The 27,125-nt window shown below is 48.2% G+C and overlaps 1 protein-coding gene across 1 annotated transcript; it reads right to left on the bottom strand.

Moving 5' to 3' along the window:
- Positions 1-15,489: 15,489 nt before the first annotated feature.
- Positions 15,490-24,299, bottom strand: Dll1 (delta like canonical Notch ligand 1). The gene is made up of 11 exons (XM_057761541.1): positions 23,349-24,299; positions 22,830-23,123; positions 22,136-22,196; positions 21,674-21,931; positions 19,840-19,900; positions 19,189-19,319; positions 18,889-19,058; positions 18,555-18,771; positions 16,346-17,144; positions 16,113-16,230; positions 15,490-16,014 (listed from the first exon to the last, which is right to left on the bottom strand). The coding sequence occupies exons 1-11, from the start codon at positions 23,400-23,402 to the stop codon at positions 16,009-16,011; spliced, it is 2,169 nt and encodes a 722-aa protein (XP_057617524.1). The 5' UTR covers positions 23,403-24,299; the 3' UTR covers positions 15,490-16,008.
- Positions 24,300-27,125: the final 2,826 nt, after the last annotated feature.

Below are 27,125 nucleotides of genomic sequence, written 5' to 3'. Positions count from 1 at the left end.
CACACCTTGGACACAGCACACCTACTTAGACACAGCACACTTAGGCATTCTGCCCAGATCTCCTTGGGCCCATCATGTTAGCAGGCTGCTTTTAAGGGTTGAGTCAGAAGCTGCAGGTTTGCACCTTGGTCCCCCTTGGATCAATTCCTGAGCCACCAAGGCACCAAGGTGAAGGGTGACATGGACAGACTTTAGATTCTTTTCCATGGCATAGCACATACACTCACTGTACTGGGGGAAGGGTCTGTACTCAAGAGCCTGCCACTCAAAGCTGTATTTCAAAAAAAAAAAAAAAAATAGGTGCTTCTCTTGACCAGATTAGAGCCTGATACCATGGTCAAGGGAACAAGGAACACTCTACCAAAGTAAGATGTAGGAGGAACACTCCACACCCCAAAACCCAGGATGCAGCGAAGCCAGGACACTTGATGAGATGTGTGGAGTTCAGCTCCCCTCATCAGAGAGGTCTTTCCAAGATCCCTCTGACCTGTATTGTGGATGTTTGTCCTCTGAGCATGGATGTTCGTAAGCAGATGGTACAAGCACACAAATGAAGGATTCATGTTCAGGAAGGCAGACGTGAAGGAAGTCCCACAGGCCAACATCCCCAGAAAAGACCTACACAAAAGCCACCTGCAAAGGGCTGACCCTGTCTGGAATCAAGGAAACTTCTCCTGCTAGCCCATGCCATTAGCACTTGGGGAAAAACTAGAAAGCAAATATCAAACAATTTCAGTGTTCATTTAGCTGGTGTCATTTACTCTTTAAAAACTGTCTAGGATCTAGGCAGTGAGGAGAAGCAGGGTGGTGGCTGAGAGGCAGATATGAACAAGGAGCGCTAACTCCTAGATCCCTTTCCTGCGGCCTGAGAAAAGTAGAGTAGCTGGGATACGGCAGACTGCCCACCACTATTCTGTGCTGACACCCACCCACCCCTTGCCTGTGATTTGGGCTGTAGTTGTTTGAAACAGGCATTCACGTCCCTTTTTGTGTTTCAAAGAGGTCAAAGATTGGAGGCCTAAGATGAAGAGGCTTCTTAGAAAATAGCCCTCCTACCAGGAGAAACACTTCTGTCAAAAGAAGTCAAAGCCAACCAGATGTCACCGGCTTTTTTTTTTTTTCATATGTCCCCTCAACAGCTGGCAAGATTATCAGTTTAAATTATTCGGTACGAGCATACACTTTCTATTTGTCCCCAGATAAAGGGATTTAGGCATTGTTTGTCAGTTAGGGGTGGAGAAAGCTCTGGAATGGACTTTTCTAGACAGCACATGATTGGTTCTCTGCTGCCTGCACCATCTCCAGCTGTGGCTGCAGCTCCTGTAATTCAAGAACAATTCCCTGGACTGAGCAGACTCGGCAGCCCACGCCACCCGTCCACACAGCTGCATCTCCTGGTGGACACCAAGCTACTGTGTGTCAAGAGTTTCCCATGGTTCTTGCAGTGCCTGTCCCACTTGGCATCTGATCTAGAATGTTCTTTCACCTCCAATCATACAGGCTTGTGTGATTTCCTGGAGGGCTTGGTTGGTTCCCGTGTCAGGCAGCACTTTTATCTCAGGAATATTGCCACACTTCATTTACCTCAACAGAGAGGTCTCAGAAGTCGCCCACCGAGGAAAAGCCTGGGCGACTTTGGATTCCCTTGTTGATGATGGTGATGATGCATCTAGAGAAGGTACAATGGGGCCACTCACTCCTCGCTGTGTGACTCTCACTGAAAGGAGGGCGTTTGCTGTAGTTATGGGTAGAGGTGAGATCGGATTGGATTAGACTGGACCCTACATACAGACTGAGGTATTAAGGGCAGAAGAAAGACAGAGATGGGATACATCTACACATCGGATGAAACCAAAGACTTTAGCATTTGTAGAGGCTCAGGGAGGCCAGAAACGATTCTCAGGGGAAGCCCACCCTGCCTTCCAGATCTTAGACATCCGTTCTTTTACATTGTGAAAGAGTGGATTGTGACCCTTGTCTACTCAATCTGCAGTATTAGTTATAGAGATTGTAGGGAAAACCAAAGAGAGATAGAAAGTACTAAAGTGGAGAACTCAGGGTAAAGAGAGTATTAAGGCCCCCAAAGAGCTTGACTTCTCCTTGATGGAGGCCAACCTGCTATGAAATAGAACCCCTAGAATAATTGAGACCAATTTTATGAGATCAGTGCCCCAAGACATGTCCTCAGCACCACAGGCAGGAAGTCTTACCCCAAAGGAGCTTCCAGAGACCTGGAATCTTAGTCATTGCTCTATTGTTGTGAAGAGACACCATGACCAAGGTAACTCTTACGAAAGAAAACATTTAATTGGGGGTTTGCTTACAGTTTCAGAGGTTTAGTCCTTTGTCATCATGGTGGGGATCATAGCGACACGCTGGCAGATATTGGAGCAGCAGCTGACTGCTGTAGGCAGAGAGACTGAGCTTGGCATGGGCTTTTGAAACCTCAAACTTACCCCCGGTTACACACTTCCCCCAACAAGGCCTCACCTACTAATCCTTTTAATCATTTCAAATAGTACCACTCCCTAAACATTCAAATATATGAGCCTTTGAGGGTTGTTCTTATTCCAACCACCTGGGCCCTAAGAAGTTAACTCTGGCACTGAGCTTATGGGGGTGTGGGAAAGAAGTCACTGGTGTCTGCTTGACATGCTATGTCTTCCAGAGTAGTTTCAAAGGTGGTTGCTTAGACTTTATTAGATAGTTTCCCATTTTGCTTTGGGATTATAACAGCAAAGGAGGTAGAAGACCAAACCCCTATTCTACCTACCCAGAAACAAGATTCCACCCAAAGCTGAGTATGGGCTCCTGGTATAACTTGTAGCTATGGAAGGGTCAGGTTCTAAGCCCCAGTTCAGGTAGTGCACAATAGAATGGCTTGCCTTTATGCACCAGGCTCAGTAGGATCTGGGTTCTTGAGTGCAAAATCCTTTGTCAGTTCTGAAAATATCTGTGGAACTATTTATTCTCAAGGCCCTGTGTTAACTCCCTCCCAGGAGCTGAACAAGAGGCACCTGTTGCTAAGTCGCCAGCGTGAGGTCATTTCCCTCACAGTTCTCCAGCCTTTTGCTGCCACCGCAAATGAAGACATCTGTGCCATCAAAACAGAGAAACAGTGTCACTGAATGAAAACCAAGAGTAGAAATTGTCGATTTGCCTGGGGAGCCTAAGTGCTGTAAGGCCAGGGGACCGAGTCCCAGCTTGCAGGCACGGGGCCCCATTTTATCTCCCATGTACAGTAGACACATTGCACATCTGTGCTGTGGGCCATAAATGTCGTGCCATGAGCAAGCACAGGCCCAGTGCCAGGTAACTCAATAAATATTTGTGGAGTGAGTGAGCAAAGGCAATTACAGCCTGGGATAGTCCGTGTGTCCTGGCTTGCTCGCAGGACAACCGACGGTGCTAGAAACGCCGTGGAATGGCAGTACAGAAGGTGTCTGCCAGAGATCAGACCAGCGCTAGCTTCGTCCTACCCCCTCCCCTCTCCTTGTGCCCTTGAGACATTTGTACAATTCGCACCCTCTCTATCATGGCCTAGCCTTACAATGGAGCCAAAAGTTCATTTCAGAAAGATACCAGTGAAGATCAAGTCCTGTCTCAAAGCAACTGCAAGGGGTTAGTGACTGAAGTTTTTGCTCTGACCTGGGGCTTCCCGGTACCCTACCTCCTGACTCAGCTCAGGAATACCAAAGCTGCTGCAGTAGGAAGAGACAGGAAATAGCCTTGAACATTCCAGAACAAAGCAGTTCTGAAAGCCCTTGGTTTCCCCACACAAAATATGTTTGAAAGAAGAGCTGCTAACCGTCAGCAGCTGCTCCTGACACCTGTTATTTGGCCCCATTGTTGAAGTTCTAACGGCATTTTGGAAAGAACTGTGCATTTTTTCCTGCAGAAATACCCTGAGATCTGGAAACTCGGGTGACTGCATCTAACTGGTGGTCAAGAAAAAGGAGCTGAGCGGTGGGGCCACAGCAGAACCAGACCCTGCTGACATGGACCCCAACTTATTTCCTTCCTCCATTTCTGTGCCCACTCTACGAGGGTGCACGTGTCTTAGAGAAGGGACAGGTTGATCTCTACTGTCATGAGGGTCTGGAGTAACAGAAGCCCACAAGGTATAAGAAATAAAATTTCAATATCTTAGCAGGCTGCACAAGATGCTGAGCACAGAATCTGGCCTGGAAACTTCCATCTGCCCACCTATAATCCCTCCCAAGGAGTTGCTCTGTGGGTTAGCTTCCTGGCTTCCGTAACAGCATATCACAGCCATGACTTTAGTAACACATTATCACTAGAGTCCGAAGGTCAGGAGTTGAACTGGGGACTTATTGGACTAAAGTCCGGGGATTCTGAGGGATCTTCCCTCTTGAAGATTTCAGAGGGCATCTCTCTCTGCTCCTAGGAGTCAACCCAGTGGCTCATGGCTTCTCTGCAACTTCAGAGCACTTGCCCTCTCCCTGCAGCCACTCTGGGTCACTGGTCCCGTCACCTCCTTCTCCAACTATAACCTGTGTGCCTGCCTTTTCTCTTAGGGGCCCTCATGACTATATCAGGGCTCCAGCATTTGAGGGAAATCCCTGATGGGGTCGCATCTGCAAGGCTAGAGAGATGGCCCAGTGGTTAAGAGCACTCGTTCTTGAGAGCACCCTGGTTCAGTTTCCAGCTGCCACATGGTGGGTCACATACCTCCACAGCATCAGCTAAGGGGATCTGATGCCCTCTTCTGCCTTCTGAGGGTGGCAGGCACAGCATGCACATGCTGAACTTACATACGGGCATGCAAAACACTCATACAGAGAAATGTTTTTAAAAAGTTACATCTGCGACAAGCCACTACCATATGAGGTTCCAGGATTAGGACAATGGCATCTTAGGGGAGGATTGTTCTGTCTGCATTATTGATCCCCAAAAGCGCTTAATGACCAGTTCTTGCCCTCCCATGACACAGACCTCTCCACCCAATCTTTAACTTGGCTTTCAATCTTTGTGGTTTGTTGGTTTGTTTGAGACAGGGTTCCTCTGTTTGGCCGTGACTGGCCTCAAATTCATAGAGATCTTCCTATCTCTGCCTCTCAAGTGCTGGGATTAAGGGCATGAGCCTCCACACCTATTCTTGGGTTGTAATTCTTTAGAACTCTGTAGGATGGGTATTAGCCGGGGATGGGGAAGGAAGTTCCTTTTATCTTTTCCTTCCTCCAGTAATCTACTCAGCAAATATTGATGAGTAGCCATCACACAAGACACTATTCTGGAGATACAAAAAGATGTTAGAAATCAGGGCCATTCCAGGTCACATTCGGGGCAGCTAGCATTGGATATAGAATGTAGCCACAAAGAATAGAACCCTATCGACAAAGCTTGACATTTCTGCTGTAGACATAAAAACACAAACCCAAGGAGTCACCACAGAAGGACTACTTTCTTGCCTGGTAGGTCCTGTCTTCTAGAATTAGGATAACACAGATCATGTTAACCTGAATGACCTCAAGAGCTAATTCAGGATTTTTACTTCCTTAGTGGGCCAGAGGAACAAAGTATAAATGTACAGAGATGCTAGATCTGCTTCCTACAAATGTCAACACTAAGATTTCCTAAGCGGAGGAAAAAGAGCTTGTTGGCACTGTACAAAGAGGAGACAGCTTCAGACCCCAAAGGAGTCACCACAAGTAAGAACTGTCTACCTCACTAAGGGCTCCAACGGTCTGAGCAGTGCGGCTTGTGGGTTGCCTCGTTATGTGGCCTGCCGTGAGTGGCTGAATATCCTGGCACCTTGATCTGCGGATATATAAGATGTAAAAGGGCAGCAGGCAGGTACCATGGCTTGGGTGTGGTTTGAATATTCACAAGGCTTTCATGAGTTAGTGCCCACCGTGAGGGGTAAGACAGTAGCCACTGCATCTGATTGTGGTGGTCAGGTAGAGAGGATAAGGGGTGGCCAGATGAATGAGACCCTAAGGGTAGATAGAGCCCTGTGATTGGATCCTTTGGGATTTGCAAGGAGAGACTACAGACACCTGAACAGTTCCATTCTTCTGCACCTCAGAATCTATCAGCTGGAAGCTCAGGCTCCTTGTCACAGCGTGGGCGGGGCAGGCTGTGCTAGAGGCCCATCATCTAGCAAGACTAATGTCACTTCGATGGACACAAGGCTGATTTCTCTAATGCTGCCCAGAAGGATATAATGCCAGTGATGACCAGCTGTGCCAAACACTTTTTTTATTCAGATAGCTGTCTACAGTGTGATGCCGGAAGGTGATTTGTAATTAAAAGCTTGTTGGACACGCGTGATCCGGTCATTTGAACAATGATACTGATTTCAGATTCCGATTGTTTTTAGTTTTTTTCAAGTTGAGTGGATAATTTACTAAACTCTCTCTAGTTTGGCATGAGAATAGGTGTTAAGGTTTGTTTAATGACTAGGAGTGGTCAGGTTCTGGCTCAGGCTCTGGAAATACCCTGGGAGGCCGCAGTCTTGATAAGAGATCCAGGTAGATAGTGGCACAGAGGTACGGAGGCACATTGAGGTCTTGTGTTTCCCCTTTCTCACACTTACAAGTCTCCAGACCCCAAGACATGTCCTTCAGCCTCTAGGTGCCCAATCCCCCTACCCTGTCTGGCCCTAGATATCAGTCAGAAGTGACGGTTTAATCTGACAGACAAGTGGTAGTTGGGGAGAGAGATAGTGGCTGCCCTTCTTCTTCCTGAAGCCACTGGAAGAGCCATTTCTTGTTGTTCTAGCCATGTCCTCCAAATTTCCTAGAAGAGCTGGCTTGTGAGCAAATGCCCAAAACCTTCAGCAAGGGAGCAGTAACCTCAAAGAAGTAGAATGGCCCATTAGGTGTAGTGGGGAGCTGCGGGCTGGCGTTTCTGCCACCCAGCTCCCGGCCGCCTAGCTAGCTCATGCCCCAAAATAACGACACACAAACTGTATTCTTTTAAACACTGCTTGGCCCATTAGCTCTAGCCCTTACTGGCTAATTCTCATATTCCGATCAACCCATCTCTAATAATCTGTGTAGCACTAGTCTTACCGGGAAAGATTCAGCATGTCTGACCTGGTGGCTGGATGCATCGCGTCTGGCTCTGAGAGGAGCTGCCCTGCATCTGCTCACTTCCTCTTCCTCTCAGCATTCTGTTCTGTTTACACCACCCACCTATGTTCTAACCTATGAGAGCCAAGCAGTTTCTTTATTATTTAACCAATGACCTTCCTCCATCAATTAGGTGTGAAGACAGCAGATTCAAGGGCTCAAGAAGTGGGGTGGGAAGCTAATCAAAGCTATTAACTCACCGTTGGGAGCCTCCACAAGACAGCATTGTTAGGCAGACTGGGCAGAGAAGCCAGATCCTAGCTTCTCACGTGAGCGGGGAAAGAGGTTAGCGTCCCAACCATCTGCCTTACCCGTGACAAGTCTGTGGAATTGCTAAACAGTGTATTAAAACAGTACCAACTTTCACAAATGCTGAGGTGTATTCCAGATAGAGAAGAGAAAATTCCACCACATAACATGTTTAGCTGGCTATAGAGGTCAGACCTGTGATCTTGATGACAGGGACTACCCAGAGGAATACTCTCTAGGTGAATGGTTATATTTTTGCGTACATCACAGATTGAGTATATTCTTTTGAGCACAAGACACGTGTGCATTTGACTGTATGTCAATCATAGAAGCACTTCTCCCTTGCTGCATATTAACCACAGACATCTCCACCACACAGCATGTAAACCATTGATAAACACATTGTTGTATGTAAACAGTTGACATATGCCCACCTCCCTGTGTGTCAATCATTGACACATCTACCCTGCTATGTGTCAATCATAGATACACATCCACCTCATTATACATCTAAGAGGTCCATGCTCGCTTCATCAAAGACATAAATGCCTCTGTGTATGTAAAATACTGACAGTTTGTACATCTCTGTGAAAGTCAGTAATATGTATGCATATTGCTGCAAGTAAATCCCACCTAAAACTGTGCTAGTTTTAAAAAGAAGGACTAGTCAAGTACCTGTAATCCCAGCCGTCAAGAAGCTGGAACTCAACCAATAACCAAGTCAACCTGAGCTATATAACATGAACCCAAGAGCAGGAGTAAGGAGGTAAGGTGAAAACCACACCAACTAATAAATAAAGCCCAAAGCACATGGGAGAATATTCTAAATAACTGGCAGTTTCAAGAAAAGTGACTAATGGTCTGTAGAGGAGTGTCCGTCAGTCAGACATTCCGGAAGGGGATGCCCACATCAGTCTGTGTTCAACAGAATTAAAAGAGCTATGCCATTTTTTTCATTTCTCACATTAACAAATGAACTTTTAAAGTCATAGTATCTCTTTGGTGAAAGAAGAAATGGTAACATTATGAACTGGTATAAATTTTGCTGGGAGTTCAGAAATACATAACAACACTGCCTAGAATGCTTAGACTGTTTCCTCTTGACAAAACAATTTCACTGCTGATGAAATTTCAATTCATTGTCATTAAAAAGTGGGACAATTGGTGTGTTAAATGTGTGATGATTCAGTAAGTGTTATTAAACAGACCATATTTTGAATCAATCGATATAGAGGAAGTGGTTTAAAAAAATAGCACCCAGAGAGTAGCCTCCAGTAACTTTTCCACTTGAGATTTTGCCAGTTACAATATAAGTGTTGGGAAGGTCTGTTTATTGGTTTGCCAGCTGGTTGGTTTGAATGACGAGCTTTAAAGCCAGGTTATTTTTGTAGGACTTGGTGTAGCACCCAACCAAAGAGGCCAAGGGCTTTAGGGATGGGTTAGTAGAGCCCAGAGCAGGAGCTCAGTATGAGCTCCAGGTGCCTGTATCTCTTCACTGTGGATCCTTGGCCGGGATGACCCAAAGCTTGAGGGAAGCATAATGTCTATGCCTCCAAGAAGAACCAGACCCTAAGGCATCTGTCAGTCCAGAGAAATCTGTGCCTCCAAAGCAAACGTGGGTTTCATTTGTTATAACTGTTATGGAGGCCAGCATGGACACTGGATTCAGTAAATACAGGAATCTATAAACTGCTTTAAGGAAGTACACTTGCTCTAAATCATGAACAAATAGTCCCAGCAACAGCATATGGAGTTTTGTGTGGTAAATATTTTTCACTTCCAAGGTCAAATCACCCAGTCATCTCAAATTTGTGGCCTCTTTTTCTTTAATTTTTATTATTAAAATTTTATTATTCTTTAATTTTTAATATATATGCATGTCAACACATAAATACAACCTGTGCATCGGGGTTTGTTTTTAATCTTTCATATATTAGTTCATTTGGTGTGGTTGTATAGTCTCAGAATGAGCCCAGGTCCTGCTGACCCTGTTCAATGTTAGTTGTCTAGATGTGATTTCTGTGTTGACCACTTTTTGCTTAACCATTTCAGGGGCTCATCCCTGGGGAAGACTAAGTCTCCCTCTCTCAACATTCCTTACTTGTCTATAGTTTCTCTTCTAGGGGCGAAGCCCCATGAGACCGCCCCTTTTATGTTAGCATGTCTGTTAGTGCTGTCCTCATTCAGGTCTTGTTTAGGTGGCCAAATTGTTGAGGTCTCATTGGTGTGGCTTCCCTGTCATTTCTAGGAGACACAATCTCACAGCAGAATTCCTGCCATGACTCTTTTAAAGTCTTTCTGATCCACTTTCTGGGGTGTTCCCTGAGCCTTGGGTTCAGGAGCTGTGCTGTAGATCTGTAGATGTACCCAATGGGGATGGGTATCCCATGGCCAGTTGTTCTCTATATTTTAACTAGTTATGATTTTCTATAATGGTCTCCATCTTTAGCAAAGAGAAGAAACTTTTGTTAAGGGTGAGAGCTACAATTTACCTTTGGTTATCAGTATTTATAACATAGCTAAAAGTTATGCTGGTTTGGTACCATTTCAATTCTTTTTGTTTTCTTCCTTTTGAGACAGGATCTTCGTGGCTATCCTGGGACTTGCTACACAGACCAGGATACCCTCTAACTCACAGATATCTGCCTGTTTCTTCCTCCCAAATGTTTGAACTAAAGCTGTGTGCCACTATCCCCAGCACCATTCTAATTCACAAAGGAATTATGCTTGTTATTCTGTAAGTGGGAAAACTACCTAAGAGTTCAGAAGCAAACCTGCTTTCCCTCCCTCCATCCCTCCCTATTTCCCCACACACACCCCTCTGTTCCTCCCTCCTTTAGCCTATCCCGTCTTACTCCTCTGAAACAATACTAATCCTATCAAAGATACAGCTCAGGTTACTTTAAAAAAAATGACCCTGAACATCTAGACCAAAGCAGAACTCAAGTTTGAACCACCATTGATATCTGCAATGTCTAAAAGGGGGTTAGCTGGGAGTAGAAAGTAACAAACTTCTGATTCTTTATCTGAAAAGAGATTTTACCCATCAAATGTCCACATCCAGTTGTGAAGCAAGACTCGTTAAACTGTCAAAGTTCTGTTGTACAGCCAGGACCTCAAAGCAGATATGTCTGTCCTTCTCCTTTGATAACTCTAAAGCTCAAGTTAACATATATAAGACTACCTAGCTTATTCTCAATGGTGTTTTTTTTTCTTGGACAGAGTCAGAGAAGCTTTGTCTTAAGAAAGGCCATGGCTCGTTTAAATGTCTGCTGAAAAGTGACCACCTCTTGGCCAGCCATGGACACTGTGCCATGTTCCTCCTTTGCAGCAGGAGGCCCAGCCTGAAATCCTGAGCAGTTTCCTCTTCATGTATCTTCAGGCTCCCTATTAAGACTTTAATGAGTGGTCCTGGTCTTGCTTTTGCCATCTGTGCAAGATGTGATATAGCCTACAACACGGCTTGATTCTGGTTGCCTCCAGCAGTCGATATCATTTCTATTGAAGTTGAAATATTAAGAATAAGTATCCAGAAAAGGTTGCTACAGAGACTTGAATGTCTCAAAAAAAAACAAAAAACAAAAAACAAAATTAGAGTGCTTTTGTTAAGCTGGAAGATCTAATGATGGCACCTTCGGCAGTGATGTAGGATGGAAACATTTGTACAAATGAACATAAAGACAAACTGTTGTGTGTTTTTTTAAGATACTATTATTCTGCAGGGATGCATATACTCTTAAAAAGTCGTCTCTGGCTTGTTTTCAAATGACAAATGTCAGAAATGTCAGGGAATCTTCCAGTATCTTGCACTAATGGAAACACTACTGTCAAGACTATTTCATAGCACACCTCCTGTGTGAGCCATGTTATAGTCAGAATAGTACCCTCTATCTTTCCTGGTGTTTTTCAAAAAGTTCATAGGCTAAGAAATAGCAAATTTGGCTTACCCAATACCAGGTAAACATGCACTCACTGTGTATTTGGGTTGTATCTCCACAACCAGCTCTCAGAATAAACACAAAGGAATACAGTCAAATGCTCAGATAATTTCTATGTTTGGTTACAAATTCTTGGGACACTGACCGTGATCAAATGTCCAGGCAAGGCTTCCTGACTGCAGGGCATTTTTAGAGAGATGATCAGAATGACAAGAGAACACAGCATACAAGCAGCTGGAGAATTACTTCCAAAGTACAAGGTTTAGGGCTCTTCCCACAGCCTATTTGGATAGAGCCAAAGGCTAAAGGGTCAAAGGGAGAAGAACATGAGCTGAAATGCCAGGGACAGTCAGGAGCCAGATTACACCAAGGCCCAAGAGGCCAAGTTAAGAATTTGAAACCCTGTGCTGAAATCATAGAAGCTATTATCCATCTCAGCACATGCTCAGATTAGTGGCCACTGTGTTTGAACAACATAGTGTTCGCAGCAGGAATAGGACCTTCGGCAGTCCCACATGACTCCATCACTGGCTAACTGTAGGCTCAGTGGAGCACTTAGATCATGTACAGAGCCCACATGGACTGGAGTTTAGACCCGAGATTCTGCTATGAAAATTCTTGAATGAACTACTCTCTGCACCCCACCAAGACTGCTTACCCTGAGTTTTATAAGATTTCCCATCTGAAAGATGCATATGCCAAGATGGAAAACCTCGCTTAAACCCATCACACTCAGACCACATGTTAGAACATCACAGCCCACAGAAAGATCACTGCACATGCAGTCATCGAAAAATCTTAAAATTTTTGGTTATGGGAAGTTTCAAGCATTCAAGAGAGAAGTGAAGTGACTCCAGCTATGTTTATCCAGCTTCAACCATTTGATGTAGCCCCTGGTCTGTTCTACCCCCACTTGCTAGCACATCCCATCTGGGGGCCTGAAATAAATTTCTTAACCCACACTACTTTATTCAGAAGCGCTTCAGAGTTTTTCCCTAAATGAAAAGGGCTCTTCCTTTTATTGAATTCAAAGTAAGAATGTATCACACCTACATACTGAGTAAGTACACTTTTGCAACCATTGAGGTATCCAGGCAGCATTTAAGTTTCTCCCGTTTGCTCGTAAATTTTTAAACTCTTTGAAACAGGAACCAGATCTAGACATTGCAGTCAGTGGATACATATCATCCCCTGTTAATTTGACAGTTCTCTGTAAATTCTTTTGTTGTCCCAGCAGCTTAGCTGACCTACATAGTTCCCAGGATGCTGAATATAGACCCTGCTGTCCTTGAGGAGGCTCTTAGCCACCTGTGGTCCTCTGCTTGATCGTGTGATTAGAGATGTATCAAATGCAGGTTCAGTTTGGAGGAAAAAATACTTTGTCACTGGCATTGTTGACCAGTGTTGAATTTACAGCTATCAGTTCAAAGCAGGAAGTACACCTGTGGACTTCTGCCCATTGGATGAGTAGGTTCGCGTCCTGAACCCTTGAAGAAGCCTTTGCAAAGCCAGCACACTTCTATTTTGGTGGTTGCCATTACTTTGAACTTCATGAAGGCACAAAATTAACAAAGCAGTTGATGCTCTTCCTCCACCCAAAGGAACTGGGGAGGTTGAAGAAAGACAAGTCACAGGAGGCAGACAAGGACTCTGCAAGGGAGAAAGGTGCTCAGAACACAAAGCACTGTGAAACAGCCCTGCCAAGAGGCCAGCCACATTCAGCACCATTCCCTCCGCTGTGATATCAAGATAGAAGGCCACAACCGTCTCCACTGGGTGACAACCACCCAGGAGTCTACGCAAGCTCTGAATGAATGAAGATGCAAGCACTCACCTTCACTGGAAAGCATCTGATCCACGTGGAGAATGATGAAATGGAAAGTCCTCATAGACTGTGATTTTAGTAATAAGTTTCTTACCAGTATTCACACACTTCTGGAAGCACAAAGTTTAAGTTCAAACAAACAAAAAAGAAAGAAAGAAAAACCTATAAGTAAGATGTAGTTGTTTGAAAGAAAATGACCCCAAAGGGAGTGGCTGTATTAGGAAGTATGACTTGTTGGAGGAAGTGTGTCACTGTGCAGGTGGGCTTTGAGGTCTCCTATGTTCAAGCTACTCCCAGTCAGACAGACCACTCACTTCCTGTTACCTTCTCCAGCACCATGTCTGTCTTCACATCACCATGTCCCACCGTGATGATAAGGGATTGAACCTCTGAACTGTAAGAGAGCCTCCCCAAATAAACATTTTCCTTTATAAGAATTGGTGTGGTCAAGGTGTCCCTTCACAGCGACAGAAACCCTAAGACACAAGACTACATCCCTACCCTCCCTCCCTTCCATCCCAACCTGTAGTCTTACTGAAATCCAAAGATACTGGCTATGGGATTTGACAGGAGGAAGTGGGGGGGCAGGGGTTGGAGCCTCCTGTTCTGACCACTGGATTCATGTTGGCACAGGTCTTTCCTACTATGTTGGCAGCCAGCCATACTCCAACACTCCTCAGAACTTGAAAAAGACTGAGATCCAGCTCAAGTATTATTCCCATTAAAAAGGATCTTCTATTTTTACACCATCATTTAAAGAGCATTCATTGTTCCTTCCTTCCTCGTTCCTTATGGCATACTTGGAGAGAAGCAGAGTGCAGGCCTTGGCAGGCATGACCAGAGGCTAAACATGGCTGGGCGCTGTTTGGTGTTGTGAGTCACCATTGGCCCACTCTTGTCTGGGCTTTTATATGGCTGTTTTTAACTGATGTACTTGAATTTCTCACTATAAGTGGCATCAACTCAGACTCAGAAAAACCACTTGCACGAACACACATACAGTTTAGCTTCTACTAGGGTCCTGGATTCCTAGCCAGAAGCTTTAAGCCACCTACCTTCTTCTTAAGCAGGTCACTTGCTTTCCCTAGATGAAAGATGAATTATCCTTTGGTTTTTACAAGGTTGGGAAGATGAAAGCAGTGTTATGTTTAAACACTTTTGTAGACTGGGCTTCACAAGAATCCTAGCATGTTACACACCCCTGAAACTGGTGTGATGAACATACCAGCCACAGCTCATCCCTGACCACTTAGGGAAGGAGAAATTACCCACCCGCCAGCTCCCCAGATACAAAGAACCCCTAAGTAAGCAAGAGAGCCGTTGAGGAAGTGGTGGGAGGGAGATTGGGCCTCTCACTACTTCACTAGAGACGTTCTCATTATTAACAGCCAAGGCTGTCCTCAGTGAGAACTGTGCCTGGCCATTCCGTCAGCATCAAAGACTGATATGTGGAAAGTTCTATTTCTTTTTCAGCTAGCCGTACCAGGAAGGCTTCCTTCCACTATTTCACCCGTTTGTACACAAGAGTAAGGCCCCCTCTTCCCCAGTATGTACTTACCATCTGGGATCTGACTCTGTACTGATTCCTTGGAAGGACTGAAAACATAGGTCCTCCATCCCCAGATCATGTTTGCCTGGCTCTTAATGTGACAGCTACTTGGGACTCCAGAGCCAGTCACTTTGCCTACGAGCTCCACTCTCCTCTCCTGTAAGGTAGAAATGAAAATACCAGTCTCATGAGTGGAATATAATGAGAGCCTGGCACACAGTAGGTGGCCATAAAGAAGACGGTCACTGCTACTTTCTTTCCCACCGTGATGGCTTGGATTAACTAGCCAACTAGCTTTTAGAATTAACTAGAAATAAACTCACTAGGAAGTGAGTAAGCCTTGTTCTAAGACGGAACAGCTTCACCATGGTGATTTCAAGGTGACTAACTGACATTTGACCCTAGTGAAGCTTCGTTCCAAGTCTTTAAAGGTATGATGTTTGCAGGAAGTCACCAGATCTTTAAAATATCTCGGTACCACTCAAATACATCATTGAGACTGCAAGTGCCTCTCTAATGAAGGCAGCTTGTGATGGCAAATCCAGAGTTCCAGAGAAAGCAGAAGGAATGCTTTCTGTCTCCACTGACACCAGGCAAGGCCTTTATAAAGACACAGACATTGTTCCTCTTCTCATGGTCTTGTGAAATGGATATGTAAGAAGACAATGCCTAGAAACTACACCCGAGCTTATAGTTCATTATATTTATTTTGGAAAAATATTTTTAAGATGAATTTCTTCATTAACAAAACAGTAAAAAACTCAAATAACATTTGCACAATATTCCATAAATACATTTATATACAAAAAATATAGTCACATAGACCCGAAGTGCCTTTGTACATATTTACCAAAATTTAAATTATAAAAAAATGAACATCACAAAATACTCAAGCTTTACAGATATCATGAAAAATATTTTTACAAATCCAAAAAAATAACACACATTTTTTTCCGTCTAGAAAAAAAACATATTTCAGTATCAAAAAGGACAGTAAAGGCAGTTGTGTTTCTAGTTCAAGGAAAGACTGGCTCATAGTAATCCAAGACAGACATGTCGGCAGTGCGTGCTTCCTATACGTATCAAGTCACTCGTCCACTTAAATATATAATCTTCAAAGCAACTGTCCATAGTGCAATGGGAACGTCCAGCAGGCAGTGCAGCGGCAGCCGAAGCCCGGGCTGGCAGTGTCCGGCACCTCTGCTAACTCCGAGAGAACCAGCTCCGCCTGAACCTGCTTCTCAGCAGCAGTCCCTGGGGCCTCCCTTCCTCTTTCAGCAGCATCTGTTGGGGCTATATCCTTGGAATTTTATTTAAGAGAAATGGGAATTTTGCCACATCGCTTCCATCTTACACCTAGAAAGGCCCAGGGGACAGGACAGGAAGTTAACTTCAGAAAGAAACAGACCTTCTCCCTATTACCCACGTCTGTGACAAGAGCGTTGCACACTGACCTCAGTTGCTATGACACACTCATCCTTCTCGGCCGATAGAACATACACCGACTGGTACTTGGTGTCCTTTGAAGTAGAGTAGACAGACTCGGGCCTTTTTCTGTCAGGGACCTCTCCTCTGGAAGGAAAAGTAGAAAGAACCATAATAAACACACAGGAATGTGATTGAACAAGGATATATCCAGACTATGGAAAGACCTTCCTGCCCTCCTTGCCCAGCTCAAAGCACACACCCCCGGAGTGTTGAGGTGCCCTTGTCTTCTCCCGCAGAGCCCTGTGACTGGCACTTGGTGTCACGTTTGCTGTGTGCATCCCTGATGGTGGCTTCATCTCCCTTGAGGTCTCGAACGAGGTTATAGTCCACAGCAGGGTATCGGGCCTTAAAGCTGCTCTTGTCAGCACCATGGTCCCCATGAAAGTCCGCCTTCTTGTTGGTGTTCTTGATCTGTGTAGCCCCAATGATGCTGACAGAAACATCCTTCTCACGCTGGCAATTGGCCAGGTTGTTCATGGTCTCTGTCTCTCCTCCACAAGGATCAGGTGGGGGCTGGTGCTTCTGTAGCTTCAGCCGGACACACACCACCACGGCAGCACAGCCCAGCAGCAGCATAAGGACAAGCACCACCCCAGCACACACAGCCACCCAGGGGAAGGGCCCCCCCTGGCTCTCCATATGCCTCTCGCTAAGGTCCACCACCATGGGGCCCTGTGGTGGCTCAGGGAGCAGGAACTGGCAGTTGGGGCCACCATAGCCCTGGGCACACTCACACATGTAGCGTTGACCCCTCTGGTGGCAGGTGGCCCCATTGTGGCAGGGCGCATGCTCACACCTGCTGACGGGGGCACTGCAGTTCCTGCCTGTGTAACCAGGTGGGCAGGTACAGGAGAAATCATTTACACTGTCCCGGCAGGTGCCCCCATTGGCACACGGGGAGGAGGCACAGTCATCTATGTTGTCTTCGCAGTATCTCCCAGAGAAGCCAGCCTGGCACCGGCATAGGTAGGTATTGCCGAGGTCCACACACTTGGCACCTGGAACACAGGAGGCACAGTCATATGTGGGCACACAGAAGTTTAATCACCAATCAGACACTCTGATTTACACATACCACAGATGCAATGATAGTTTGGTTTTGTACTGCATATCTTAGGATCTCAAATACACCAGAACGAGACCTACACATTAGAAATAATAAGAGCTTTTGTTTTTGTTGCCTGAATTAGGCAAACTCTCTACATCACCAGTACCTCTGCTCCCCACATTTCTGCCTCAAACAGGGTCTTGCTAGATTTGGCAGGATGACCTTGAACTTGATCATCTTGCTGCAGTCTCTGGAGTTACTGGGACTACAGGTCTGTGCCACCATGTCCAGTCTCTAGATCAGTATTTTGACAGCACTGTGTATGGCATTTTGCCTGATCACTGCCTTCCTCTCATGACCACCAGACAAAGGATACTACACTGCTAGATCCAGGTTACAGGGGGAGAAATTAAGGATTATAGCGAATGTCACATTTGCTGACAGCACATTGAGTGAGAAAGGAGGACTGAAAACAGGAGAGAAGGCAGGGAGAACGTGGGGAAGGAAAGGGAGAGGGAGGAAGACTGGAAGGAAAGAAAAAAAGGAGGAAGAGAAAAGGGACGGAAAGGCAACTATTGGGTCCATCTCCCTTCTGAGTCTATTTTAGGTACCTGACCTCTCCCACCAGCAAGAGTGTTGTAATATGAGCGGCGGGGCTGCGTCCCCGGCACCCGGCCGCCCGCATGGCTAGCTTATGCCCCGAAATAATTACACGGAACCTGTATTCTTTTAAACACTGCCTGGCCCATTAGTTCTGGCCTCTTATTGGCTAGCTCTTACATATTGATCTAACCCATTTCTAATATTCTGTGTAGTCACGAGCTGGCTTACCAGGAAAGATCTTAACCTGCGTCTGTCTGGAGTGGGAGAATCATGGCGACCCCTGACTCAGCTTCCTTCTCCCAGCATTCTCTCTGTTTACTCCGCCTACCTAAGGGTTGGCCTATCAAATGGGCTAAGGCAGTTTTCTTTATTAAATGAAAATAACTCCTCCATCACAAGAGGTTCATGGTGCAAAAAGCATGCCTCCTCATACTTGCTACCCTAACTGGTATCTGGAGTGAGACTCTTCCCAAAGACACAGTGGCTGTGCTTCCTCTATCGGAGGAAAGCCTGCAGAGCCGTGGATGGTGACAGGCACCTGAACATTGACCGTGAGTGGGTTGTGGCCTGCTGCCCAGGGCACTTCTTGGACCACAAATGTGTCACTAATCCTCCTGATTGCATGTCTTCCTCCCAAATCCTTATGGAACTGATTCAGGGAATCCACAAACCCAAGATGACTCCCAGAGCAATGTGTTCCTCTATGCATATGCATATGCCTTTGGAGGCAGCAACCAGACATCCCATCAACCCTCACCATTAGAGCAGGGGGAGGAGCTGCAGAGATCCATCTTCTTCTCACAGTTGAAGCCAGAGAAGCCCGAAGGGCAATAGCAGCTGTAGCCTCCATCAGGGTTGTCTGAACACCGTCCCCCGTTGAAGCAGGGGCCATCTGCACAAGTCATGGCACTCAGCTCACAGATCTTGCCGTAGAAGCCGGGAGGGCAGGTGCAAGAGTAGCTGTCCTCTAGATCCTGGACAAGAAGGACACAAGAGTCTTTCTCAGAGCTATTGCAAGAGTCTACACATTTCACTTAAAACCAACAATCCCATCCGTCCTCAGGTAGCACAGCATCGTGCCCACAACTCACCGTGCAGCTCCCCCCATTCCTGCAGGGACTTGGGGCACACTCATCTACTTCCAGTTCACAGTTGGCACCTGTATACCCAGGTCGACAGGAACACGTGTAGCTCCCCTGGCCCGTGTTGGTGCAAGTGGCTCCATTCCTGCACGGCTTATGGTGAGTGCAGTAGTTTAGGTCTGCCAGGGTAGAGACAGGAAAGGAAAGGGGGCAGGAAAAGCCCAAGATCAAACACAGGAAGAATCTACTTTTTAAGTGAGCATCAGGTTGCTTTGAGAGAACCTAGCAATGACAGAGGGAGGGACTTACCCTGGTTGCAGAAAAGGCCCCCCCAGCCTTCCTGGCAGTTACACTGCCAGGGCTGCTGGCAGGTACCATGGAGACAGCCTGGGTATCGGATGCACTCATCGCAGTAGCGGCCCTGCCAGCCAACTCTGCACCTTGGAAAAAGCAAAGCACAATCATGTTGCCTTCTAGATTCACAAGGGTGTTCTCACACACCAATATCTCCAGAAGCAACAAGAAGTTACCAGTCCTCAAACTAGGTAGCACTAGAACTAGCTGAAAACCCCTGAGCTGTCATCGCCTCTCAGATGAAGGGCACGGTGGATATCCTGGTTTTCTTTAACATGCACAAGGACTATGGATATGAAATCTCGTTTTCCATGCAAACTTTTTAACTGAGACCTGTATATTCTCATTAAGTATGAGCTTATACATTTTCAGACCTTTATTAGAGCAACATCTCCCACTCAACTGACTCCCTGGAATGTTTTATATGGGGAGGGAGGAGCAAGAAGAAAAGGTGAACCAGGCAATGTGGCATGGAAATCCTGCAGTGAAGGGTTATGAGTTCAAGGCCAGCCTAGACTACATAGAAAGTTCTCTGGGGTACATAGAAAAATCTCATAGGAAAAAAAGAAGAAGAAGAAAAGAAGACACAAAGCTTTGCGAACTTACTTGCACTCCCCTGGCTTGTCACAAAATCCATGCTGGTCATCACAGCCTGGCAGACAGATTGCTGCAAGTAAATAAACACATGTTATAGCCCCACCCCAGGAATTCCCTGGTATCACCAGGTGGGACTGGGGCAAAATTAGCAGTACCCACTCTGTAGGTCCAGGCTGAGTGGATCCCAGGCTGCAGAGCCTGGCCCACCCTGGCTGGTGGCTTTGGACTTCATTCAAGCCTGGGGTGAGCATTCTTCTTAACATAGTACTTCCAGGACAAAAGGGCTCTCAGAAGCCCCCACTCCTACCCCGTCCCTTTTTCTTCTAAAAGAGGGTCAGAAGTCTTCTCCCTCCCCCACTTTCCAATTCTATGCACAAAGCTCCACCTCTTAATATCCCAGAAAGTGTGTGTGCAGATAAGAGTGGACAGCTGGTGTGCAGCGTGCAGGGCAGGACAGCTGCTCCATTGTCTCTTCCCTCACGCAGCTGCCCCAGCACAACAATGCTGCCCCCACCCAACCCCCAGCCCGAGCATGTGTGTGTGCACTCACACAAGCGCGTGTGTGCACATACCCCTCTACCAATGGGAATGGGCAGAGTCCCCACCGCCTATCCTCGGGGAGATCTAATCTACGGCACGTGTAAGCAGGGGCGGGGAGAGACCCCAGTGTTTGAATAAGAAGAAAAGTTTAGATTTCTGACTACCCCAGAACCATTGGTCCCTAGAGAAGAAAGCTACAGTGGGAGGCCAGAGAAGCCCGAAGAGGTGGGGGGTGGCCACAGGCTGAGGTTTTGAGCTGGCTCACTTCCCCAGTTATGAAACTCATTAATGGTCAGCAACTCCAGTTCTTAAGAAAACAGCCAGCTCTGGCCAAGGCGGGGCATCAAAGGCACGCCAAAGCCCTTAAGGATATGGGAAACTAGGCAACAATGGCATGCAGGTTCTCACTGAAGTAAGGACCCCTTCATCCTCAGGCAAAAATTAAAACTAGAAAGCTACTCCATATCTTCCTGCAGGCACTGACAGAGGTGCTGGGCCTCACCGAGTCCAATGTTCAACTGCTCCAGGGCAAGAGAACAAAAGTTCACCAAGCACTGCCTGAAAGGAAGGGCTATTCCTACAGGTTGGACAGATGAGGCCTCAGAGAGCTGGAGGGGGGTCCACTGAGGTCCCTATGAACCAGAACCAGAGCCAGAGTCCTCCCTGTGACCCTCGTCCCCTGGTTTGCAAGAGCATTGCAAGACATCAGTTTCTGCATTTCTTTACAGACCGTGCGCTGTAAGTAAGCATTTAGACCACAGATCAGGTGCCTTCTACCATATGGCCCTGCAGTCTGTCTCGGCACGCCTGTGGGCTTTCCACAGCCCAAAGGATTGAAGACTTCCCTACAGGACAGGTCACAGAGTATATCCCAGGGAATCTTTGGAAATGGATTACTCTGTGGGCAGATCAGGCATCCTAACTCCATGGAGGAAAGGGAGGGCTTCCCAAAGAGACATTGTCACTGCAAGAACTGTTGGACTATGAGCCCTCCACATCCCTTCTCTGTCCCTCCCTTCCTTCCTCCCTTCCCTTTCTAATACAAAGGCCCTAGGGAGAGCACAGTCTTACTTCCTGACCCCTGGCCTTGTCTCTGAACTCCTCCCTATGAAGAGAAGCAGCTTCCTACAGTGGATACAAGGTCTCCCTTGTTAAAATGCCCGAGTAGGGCATAACTGCCACCAACCATAAGACAAGACACTTCTGCTCCTTAGGCCTCAGTTTCCCCCACTGAGCCATCTCTACCATCACCTGTATCTCTTCCCATAAGTGGACCCTTGGAGTTGTCCTCCTGCAGACTCACGTTCAGTGCAGTACTGGCCTTTCCAGCCAGGGTCGCACACCTTCTCCCCTCTCTCCCCGCAGGTGAAGTGGCCGAAGGCATCATCCCGGGGTCGGCAGAACACGGAGCAGCCTTCACCATAGTAGTGTTCGTCGCATACAAACCGGTAAGAGTACCGGAGGTCTGTGCGGCCGCTACTGTGAAGGTCCTGTGACCACTCCTCTCCCACGGTCAGGTGCCTCTGCGTGGTCAGGCGGCTGATGAGTCTCTCTGGATTTTCTGGGAGAGAAGATGCGCAGGTTGGTTCTGATAACACTCAGAGGCCGGGAAGTGAGGGAGTGGCGGGGATGCTGTCACCATGGGTTGGACTCTGAACTCCTTCCTCCAGGTGCACAATGAAGACATCAGAGGATTTGGGTGAGTGGGTAAAATAAAATGTGTATCAGCAAGGAGTTTGCACTGTGTACAAGTTTGGAGTCTTACCTGTTGCGAGGTCATCAGGAGAATCTGTGTGGAGAGCTTCAATGATCAGAGAGAAGGTACCCTGGGGAAAAGGGAGAGGGTGAATGATAAACCGGAAGCGTGGAGGAGGAGCAAGGGCATTAAGGGCTAACAAGTCCAGAGTCAGATCTATGTATGGTGCCAGTGAGGGTCAACTCCTATCACTTTCCTTCAGAAAGCAGAATGATTTTAGAGTGGTTTTCCCGTGTGTGTTTTTAAAAATGTGTTAATACAGGATATTGTGTTTGTTTTCAAAGGGATAGAGTTCTGGAGCCAACAAGGTTCGGGATGTGGAAGAAGAGAGGGCCTCTGTGTCTGTCATTAGTTTTCTGGTGTAGAGCAGTCCCTGCTCTAGCAATGGCACAGTCAGAGGCCTAGCAGCTAGAGGAACAGCTCTCCCAATCTTGGGAGGGGGAGGAGCATTCTGACCCTCCAGATAAGTACCGAGGTGTATAAGAAACGCCCTGAGCTTGCAAAGGCTTCTGGTGCTCCACAAGCCTTCCTTAACCTCCAGAGACTGCACGCCAATTCCCGGGAAGAAATCAAGACCACAGGCGTGTCTTTGTGGAATTCTCCAACCCTTATCAGTGGCTAATGCCTTCCTCCCTCTGCCAGCCACCCGCCCACCACCCCTACCCCTCCAGGCCCAGTCGGGTGCGCGCAGGTGCCCACTCACTGGCCAGGTGAAGCCGAAGGGGAAACGGATGGGGTTGCTGAAGGCAGGGTCGATGCCTGCGCCATCAGGCAGGCTGAAGGAGTCGACACCCAACACTGGCGTGACTGCGCTGCCGTAGGTGCAGGGTGGCTCCGGGGACACGCTGGCCTGATAGTGCTTGAGGCATACGCGGAAGAAGGTCCTGCAGGCGCACGGCGGGCCTGAACCCCCGCGGCAGCAGTTGCGGTTCCCCAGCAGCCCCTTCTTGTTGACGAACTCCTGCAGCTTCAGCTCAAATACGCCGGAGCTCCAGACCTGCGCAGGGAAGGGGCGTGAGGACGCACTGGCGGCGGAGGGGCCCGGGCGCGCGGGCCCTTGCTAGGACTCAGAGGCCGAGCGCACCGCAGCGCCCGTCCGGAGCCGCCCGCTGCCAGGCAGCTCTCGGGGTCGTAGCTGCCGGAGTCGCTTGGGGATGGACAGCTGATCAGCTTGTCCGGCTCCCCTCCCTCCACCGCGCAGCAGCCCCGCCCGGCCCCCTACCTGGCACAGCAGGGCCGAGACCACGGCAAGGGCTAGCGCGCTCCGACGGCCCATGGTACCGCTGGACGCCTTTGCTCTCCTAGAGTATCCTCTGTTCTCTCTTCTTCAAAGACCCAGGAATGCCAGGAAAGTCTATGTGACCCGAGGAGCACGGGCGGAAAGGCGTCTCTCCGCTCCAGGTGTGATAATCAGGACCAGTTGCTTAAGGAGGGTGCGGTGCTTCAGATATGTCCCTGACAGAGCTCTGCGAGGCACTGAGAAAGGACAACTTTCGGTTTCCTCTTCTAGCTTTCAGTCCACGAGTAGGTGAGGGTCGCCGGCTTTCTGGTTTTGTCTTCAGCTTCTTCGCGGAGGGAAAGAGGAGAAAGGAGAGAAGACACAGAGGAAAGAGGGTCCAGATGTTCGGCTTAATTCCCAAGAGAGCTTGCAGCGGCTTCCTTCGGAGGCCTATTAGAGAGCGGCGGTCTGGAAATCCCACCGGTGAGGCGATAATCCGGGGCCCCGAGGGGCGCGGTGGGAATGGACCGCGGTGGTGGCAAGAACTGCGGCGCGCGCCCTGGTTTCCCTCCCCGCCGGGCGTCACTCGGCGGCCGCTGCCGCTCCCAGAGTGTTCTGGACCGGTATATCTTGCGCCACTGCAAAGCCTCGCGTCTTCCCCAAGAATTCAGCCAATGCCATGCGAGAACACACACCCAGGACCGGAGACCGAAGCGTGGGAGGCTCCGTGCCGCACCGGTGCTCTCCCGTGACCTGCCTCGGTCAGACAGGGTAACCGCGGGTGCACGCCGGAGGATCTGGCCGAGGCAGGCGCCTGCCGCCCTTAAATCCCGCCGGTCGCTCGCATAGCTAATGAGATGCAAATGAGCAGCCCCCCAATCTGGCGAGAGCTGTCACAAAGGAGCCACTTTTCCAAACCCTCCTCTCAATGGATCGCCAAATGGTCAGTGAGCTGTAAAATGTGCAACCCTCCTCCCCGCCCCCACCTCCCCGCCCCCTAGTCCTCTCTGCCTCCGCCCTTGCCCCTTCGCCTCCCTCCCCCAGCGCAAAACCCGCTCATTTACATTCCTGCAAAATGTTCGCCGCGACGAACCGCTTTTGCTCCTGGAGCTGGAGCTGGAGCTGACGCCGCGTCTCCCACCGCCCCACCGCCACAGGCCCGAAGACCCTAGGCACGCTGGGCGGCCTGCGCCTCCCACCCGCGGTCACCGCTAGCCTCGCGCGCAGTACGCGGCCTCCGGACACTCACGTCTCCACCGCTGGCCGCCTAGGCTCTCCTTGGTTGTTCGGTCCTAGGGACTGAGGAACCGGGGAGAGGTTAGAGGCCCGCGTCCCCGACGCTGCCCCTCCTCCCTGGCAGGCTCTTTCAAAGGAGGAGTCTCCCGGAGGGGGCGGGGGCGGGGACCCGTTAGGAAAGGGACCCTTGTAGAAGAGGTGGGCAAAGGGTGGCGAGAGCACCGCGGCAGTTTCGGGAAGTTTGGGGAGGTTAGGCACGCTTATACCTCTGGTGGAGGATGGCGGCTGAACCTCGGAGAGGGAGAGCGCCGATAGACTCGCGATCCCGGCGGGGCGCCCCCAGAGACTGCAGTGTCCGGGTGCTCCGGTATCTCCGTGTTGTCCGCGATCACTGGAAACGGGAATCCGGGTCCGGGCAGCGTATTCCCTGAGCCAGGAGAGCCAAAAGCTTCAGTTTACCCCCTCCCCAACGTACACGCCCTCTCCCGGGAGATTTTCGACCGCCACCACCTTCACTGGTGTCCGGTCCCACTCTCCTGGGTAATTCCCCTCAGGCCTCTCTCTGCTTGGTAAAAAGTGAGTTTGGTGTGTGTCGTTCGCGTGGCTGTCATTAAGGCAGTCTGTTATTGTGCGAGGCTGAATCAGTGGCTCTTTGTGCGTTCAGCTGTATGGTAATGCAGACAGCACCTGCTCTCCGCACAATGCGGAGAGAAAGAGCTCCCCTCCGCGCACGCCGCGGCCTCTGCGACAATGTCCGGCACATGTTCGAAAGACTCTCCCCCCCCCTCCACCCCCAACACACAACCTTTACACAACCGTCACCTTATTAGGTTTTTACACATCCATCAGACACTAGAACTTTTGTTTTCTTTTCTTTTTTTTTTTTTTAAGGGAAATGAGTTTATTGGGAGGGCCAGGACACGTATCACAAAGAGTTATCTGACCTGCTCCCCTGCTTACAGACTTCAGAGAAAAGTAAGCGGAGGTGTAGGCTCTGACTTAGTACCTAGCTTTGTGTTGAGCATGCAAAGAGCTGCGTATTCCCATCTCTGGAGGGTCCTTCTTATTCCACCCCCAACACCTTGGCAGCCTCATTAGAATCCCAAGGTGTGATTACTGGAACTAGTGTTGCTTTGATTGTAGATCAACCCCTGGGGTGTGCCTGACAGGTGTCCTCACGGTAGGTGTTGTCCTGGTGGTGAGAACTCTGTGACCTGACAGACGACCTGACAGAGTATTTTTATCCTTTAGACCGGTATCTGGTTCAAGACGAATATACTGCACAGAAAGAGAGAAAACTCCCCCCACACACACCAGGAAAACACTGGTAACAATCTAAGCAGTTGCTTGGCAAAATCATCTGTGTTGGGCCATCTGGCAACTGGAATTACCGCTCCTTTTTTGATGACCCAGTCTGTCTCCTGCTATCCTGTCTCCCAAACACTTGCAAAGTTTCAGAATCAACAGGAATCTGCACTTCAAGTTGTCATTGCTGACTCATAGACAATCAAAGAGTTAGCCAAAAAACATGTGTTCAGTGCCCAAGGCTGAGGTGCGAAAAGCAGGGTTGGACCCCACTTAAAAAAAAAAAAGCACCAACTGTTTATTATAGAACAAATGGAAGCTTCAAAAGATACTGCCACCCCTACCATGGCAGTGGCAAAAGCAGAGTCCCTGTCATTTGTAAACTGTGTAAGGACTTGCTTCATCACCACAAGGCTGGGCTAGCTTGAATCCTAACTTAATCTTGCCACCTAGTGTTGGGATCTCTTTTTCACTAGGTTGATATTTCCTCTGAAAGTTACTTTCTGAGAACTCTGCTTCTTAGAGCTGAGAAGCTGCTCCCTGTGGGAGCTGGGGAGAGGGACTCAGGTGAGAGGGTTCCTGCCTGCCGCAGAGGAGAGTCAGAGACACAAGGTCAAATGCACAGCTCTCTGTGCCTTCAAGATTACAAGAAGACATGAAATATCAGGAACCTTTTAATTAGAAAATGGGAACCAGGGTCGTTTGAATGCCTGTTTAGAAAACTGGAAATGAAAAGTTCCACGCGCAAGGGCTTAGACCTTGGGGGGGGGGCAGAACCCAAACCTTTAACAAACCCCCCTCGGTATCAAGTATTTGTTAAATTGACGTGGCACAGATTTCTCGATTACATCGGCAAAGCAGGACTGAAAGGCATGGTAAAATCCATCAGAACCCTGCCCAGAGCATTCATTCTTTTCCAACTTAATTTATGCCACGCCATTCTGTATTGGGGAAATCAAGCAGAAAGCTCTTTTTTTCCCCTCCCTCCTACTCCTTCTGCTCTTCTTCTTCTTCCTCTTCCTCATCCTCTCAGCCTTCCACCCCTAAGTTGGTTCCTATTCCTCTCTCTTTCAAAAGCAGGGCTAACGGGGAGACTGTTTAACTTCGGCGTTTCTATAGGAGCCTGTTGTAGTTTAACTCCTGCGTACCAGTAGCTGGGAGGAACAAAGGGGAAACTCGAGGTCCAACTATTCACCCTTTCTTAGCACTTTAATTTTCATTGATTGGGAAGACAAGGGG

This window comes from Chionomys nivalis, chromosome 2 (genome assembly GCF_950005125.1).
Source record: "Chionomys nivalis chromosome 2, mChiNiv1.1, whole genome shotgun sequence".
NCBI lineage: Eukaryota > Metazoa > Chordata > Mammalia > Rodentia > Cricetidae > Chionomys > Chionomys nivalis.
The sequence above is the reverse complement of the archived record's forward strand: the minus strand, read 5'-3'. Positions and strand labels throughout refer to the sequence as shown.

Excerpts from the sequence above, each read along its gene's own strand:
- Dll1 (XM_057761541.1), bottom strand. The coding sequence starts at position 23,402 with ATGGGCCGTCGGAGCGCGCTAGCCCTTGCCGTGGTCTCGGCCCTGCTG. Across the intron at positions 19,320-19,839 it reads GACAAGCCAGGGGAGTGCAA|GTGCAGAGTTGGCTGGCAGG; the intron begins GTAAGTTCGCAA and ends GCTTTTTCCAAG. Across the intron at positions 19,059-19,188 it reads GGGCCTTTTCTGCAACCAGG|ACCTAAACTACTGCACTCAC; the intron begins GTAAGTCCCTCC and ends CTACCCTGGCAG.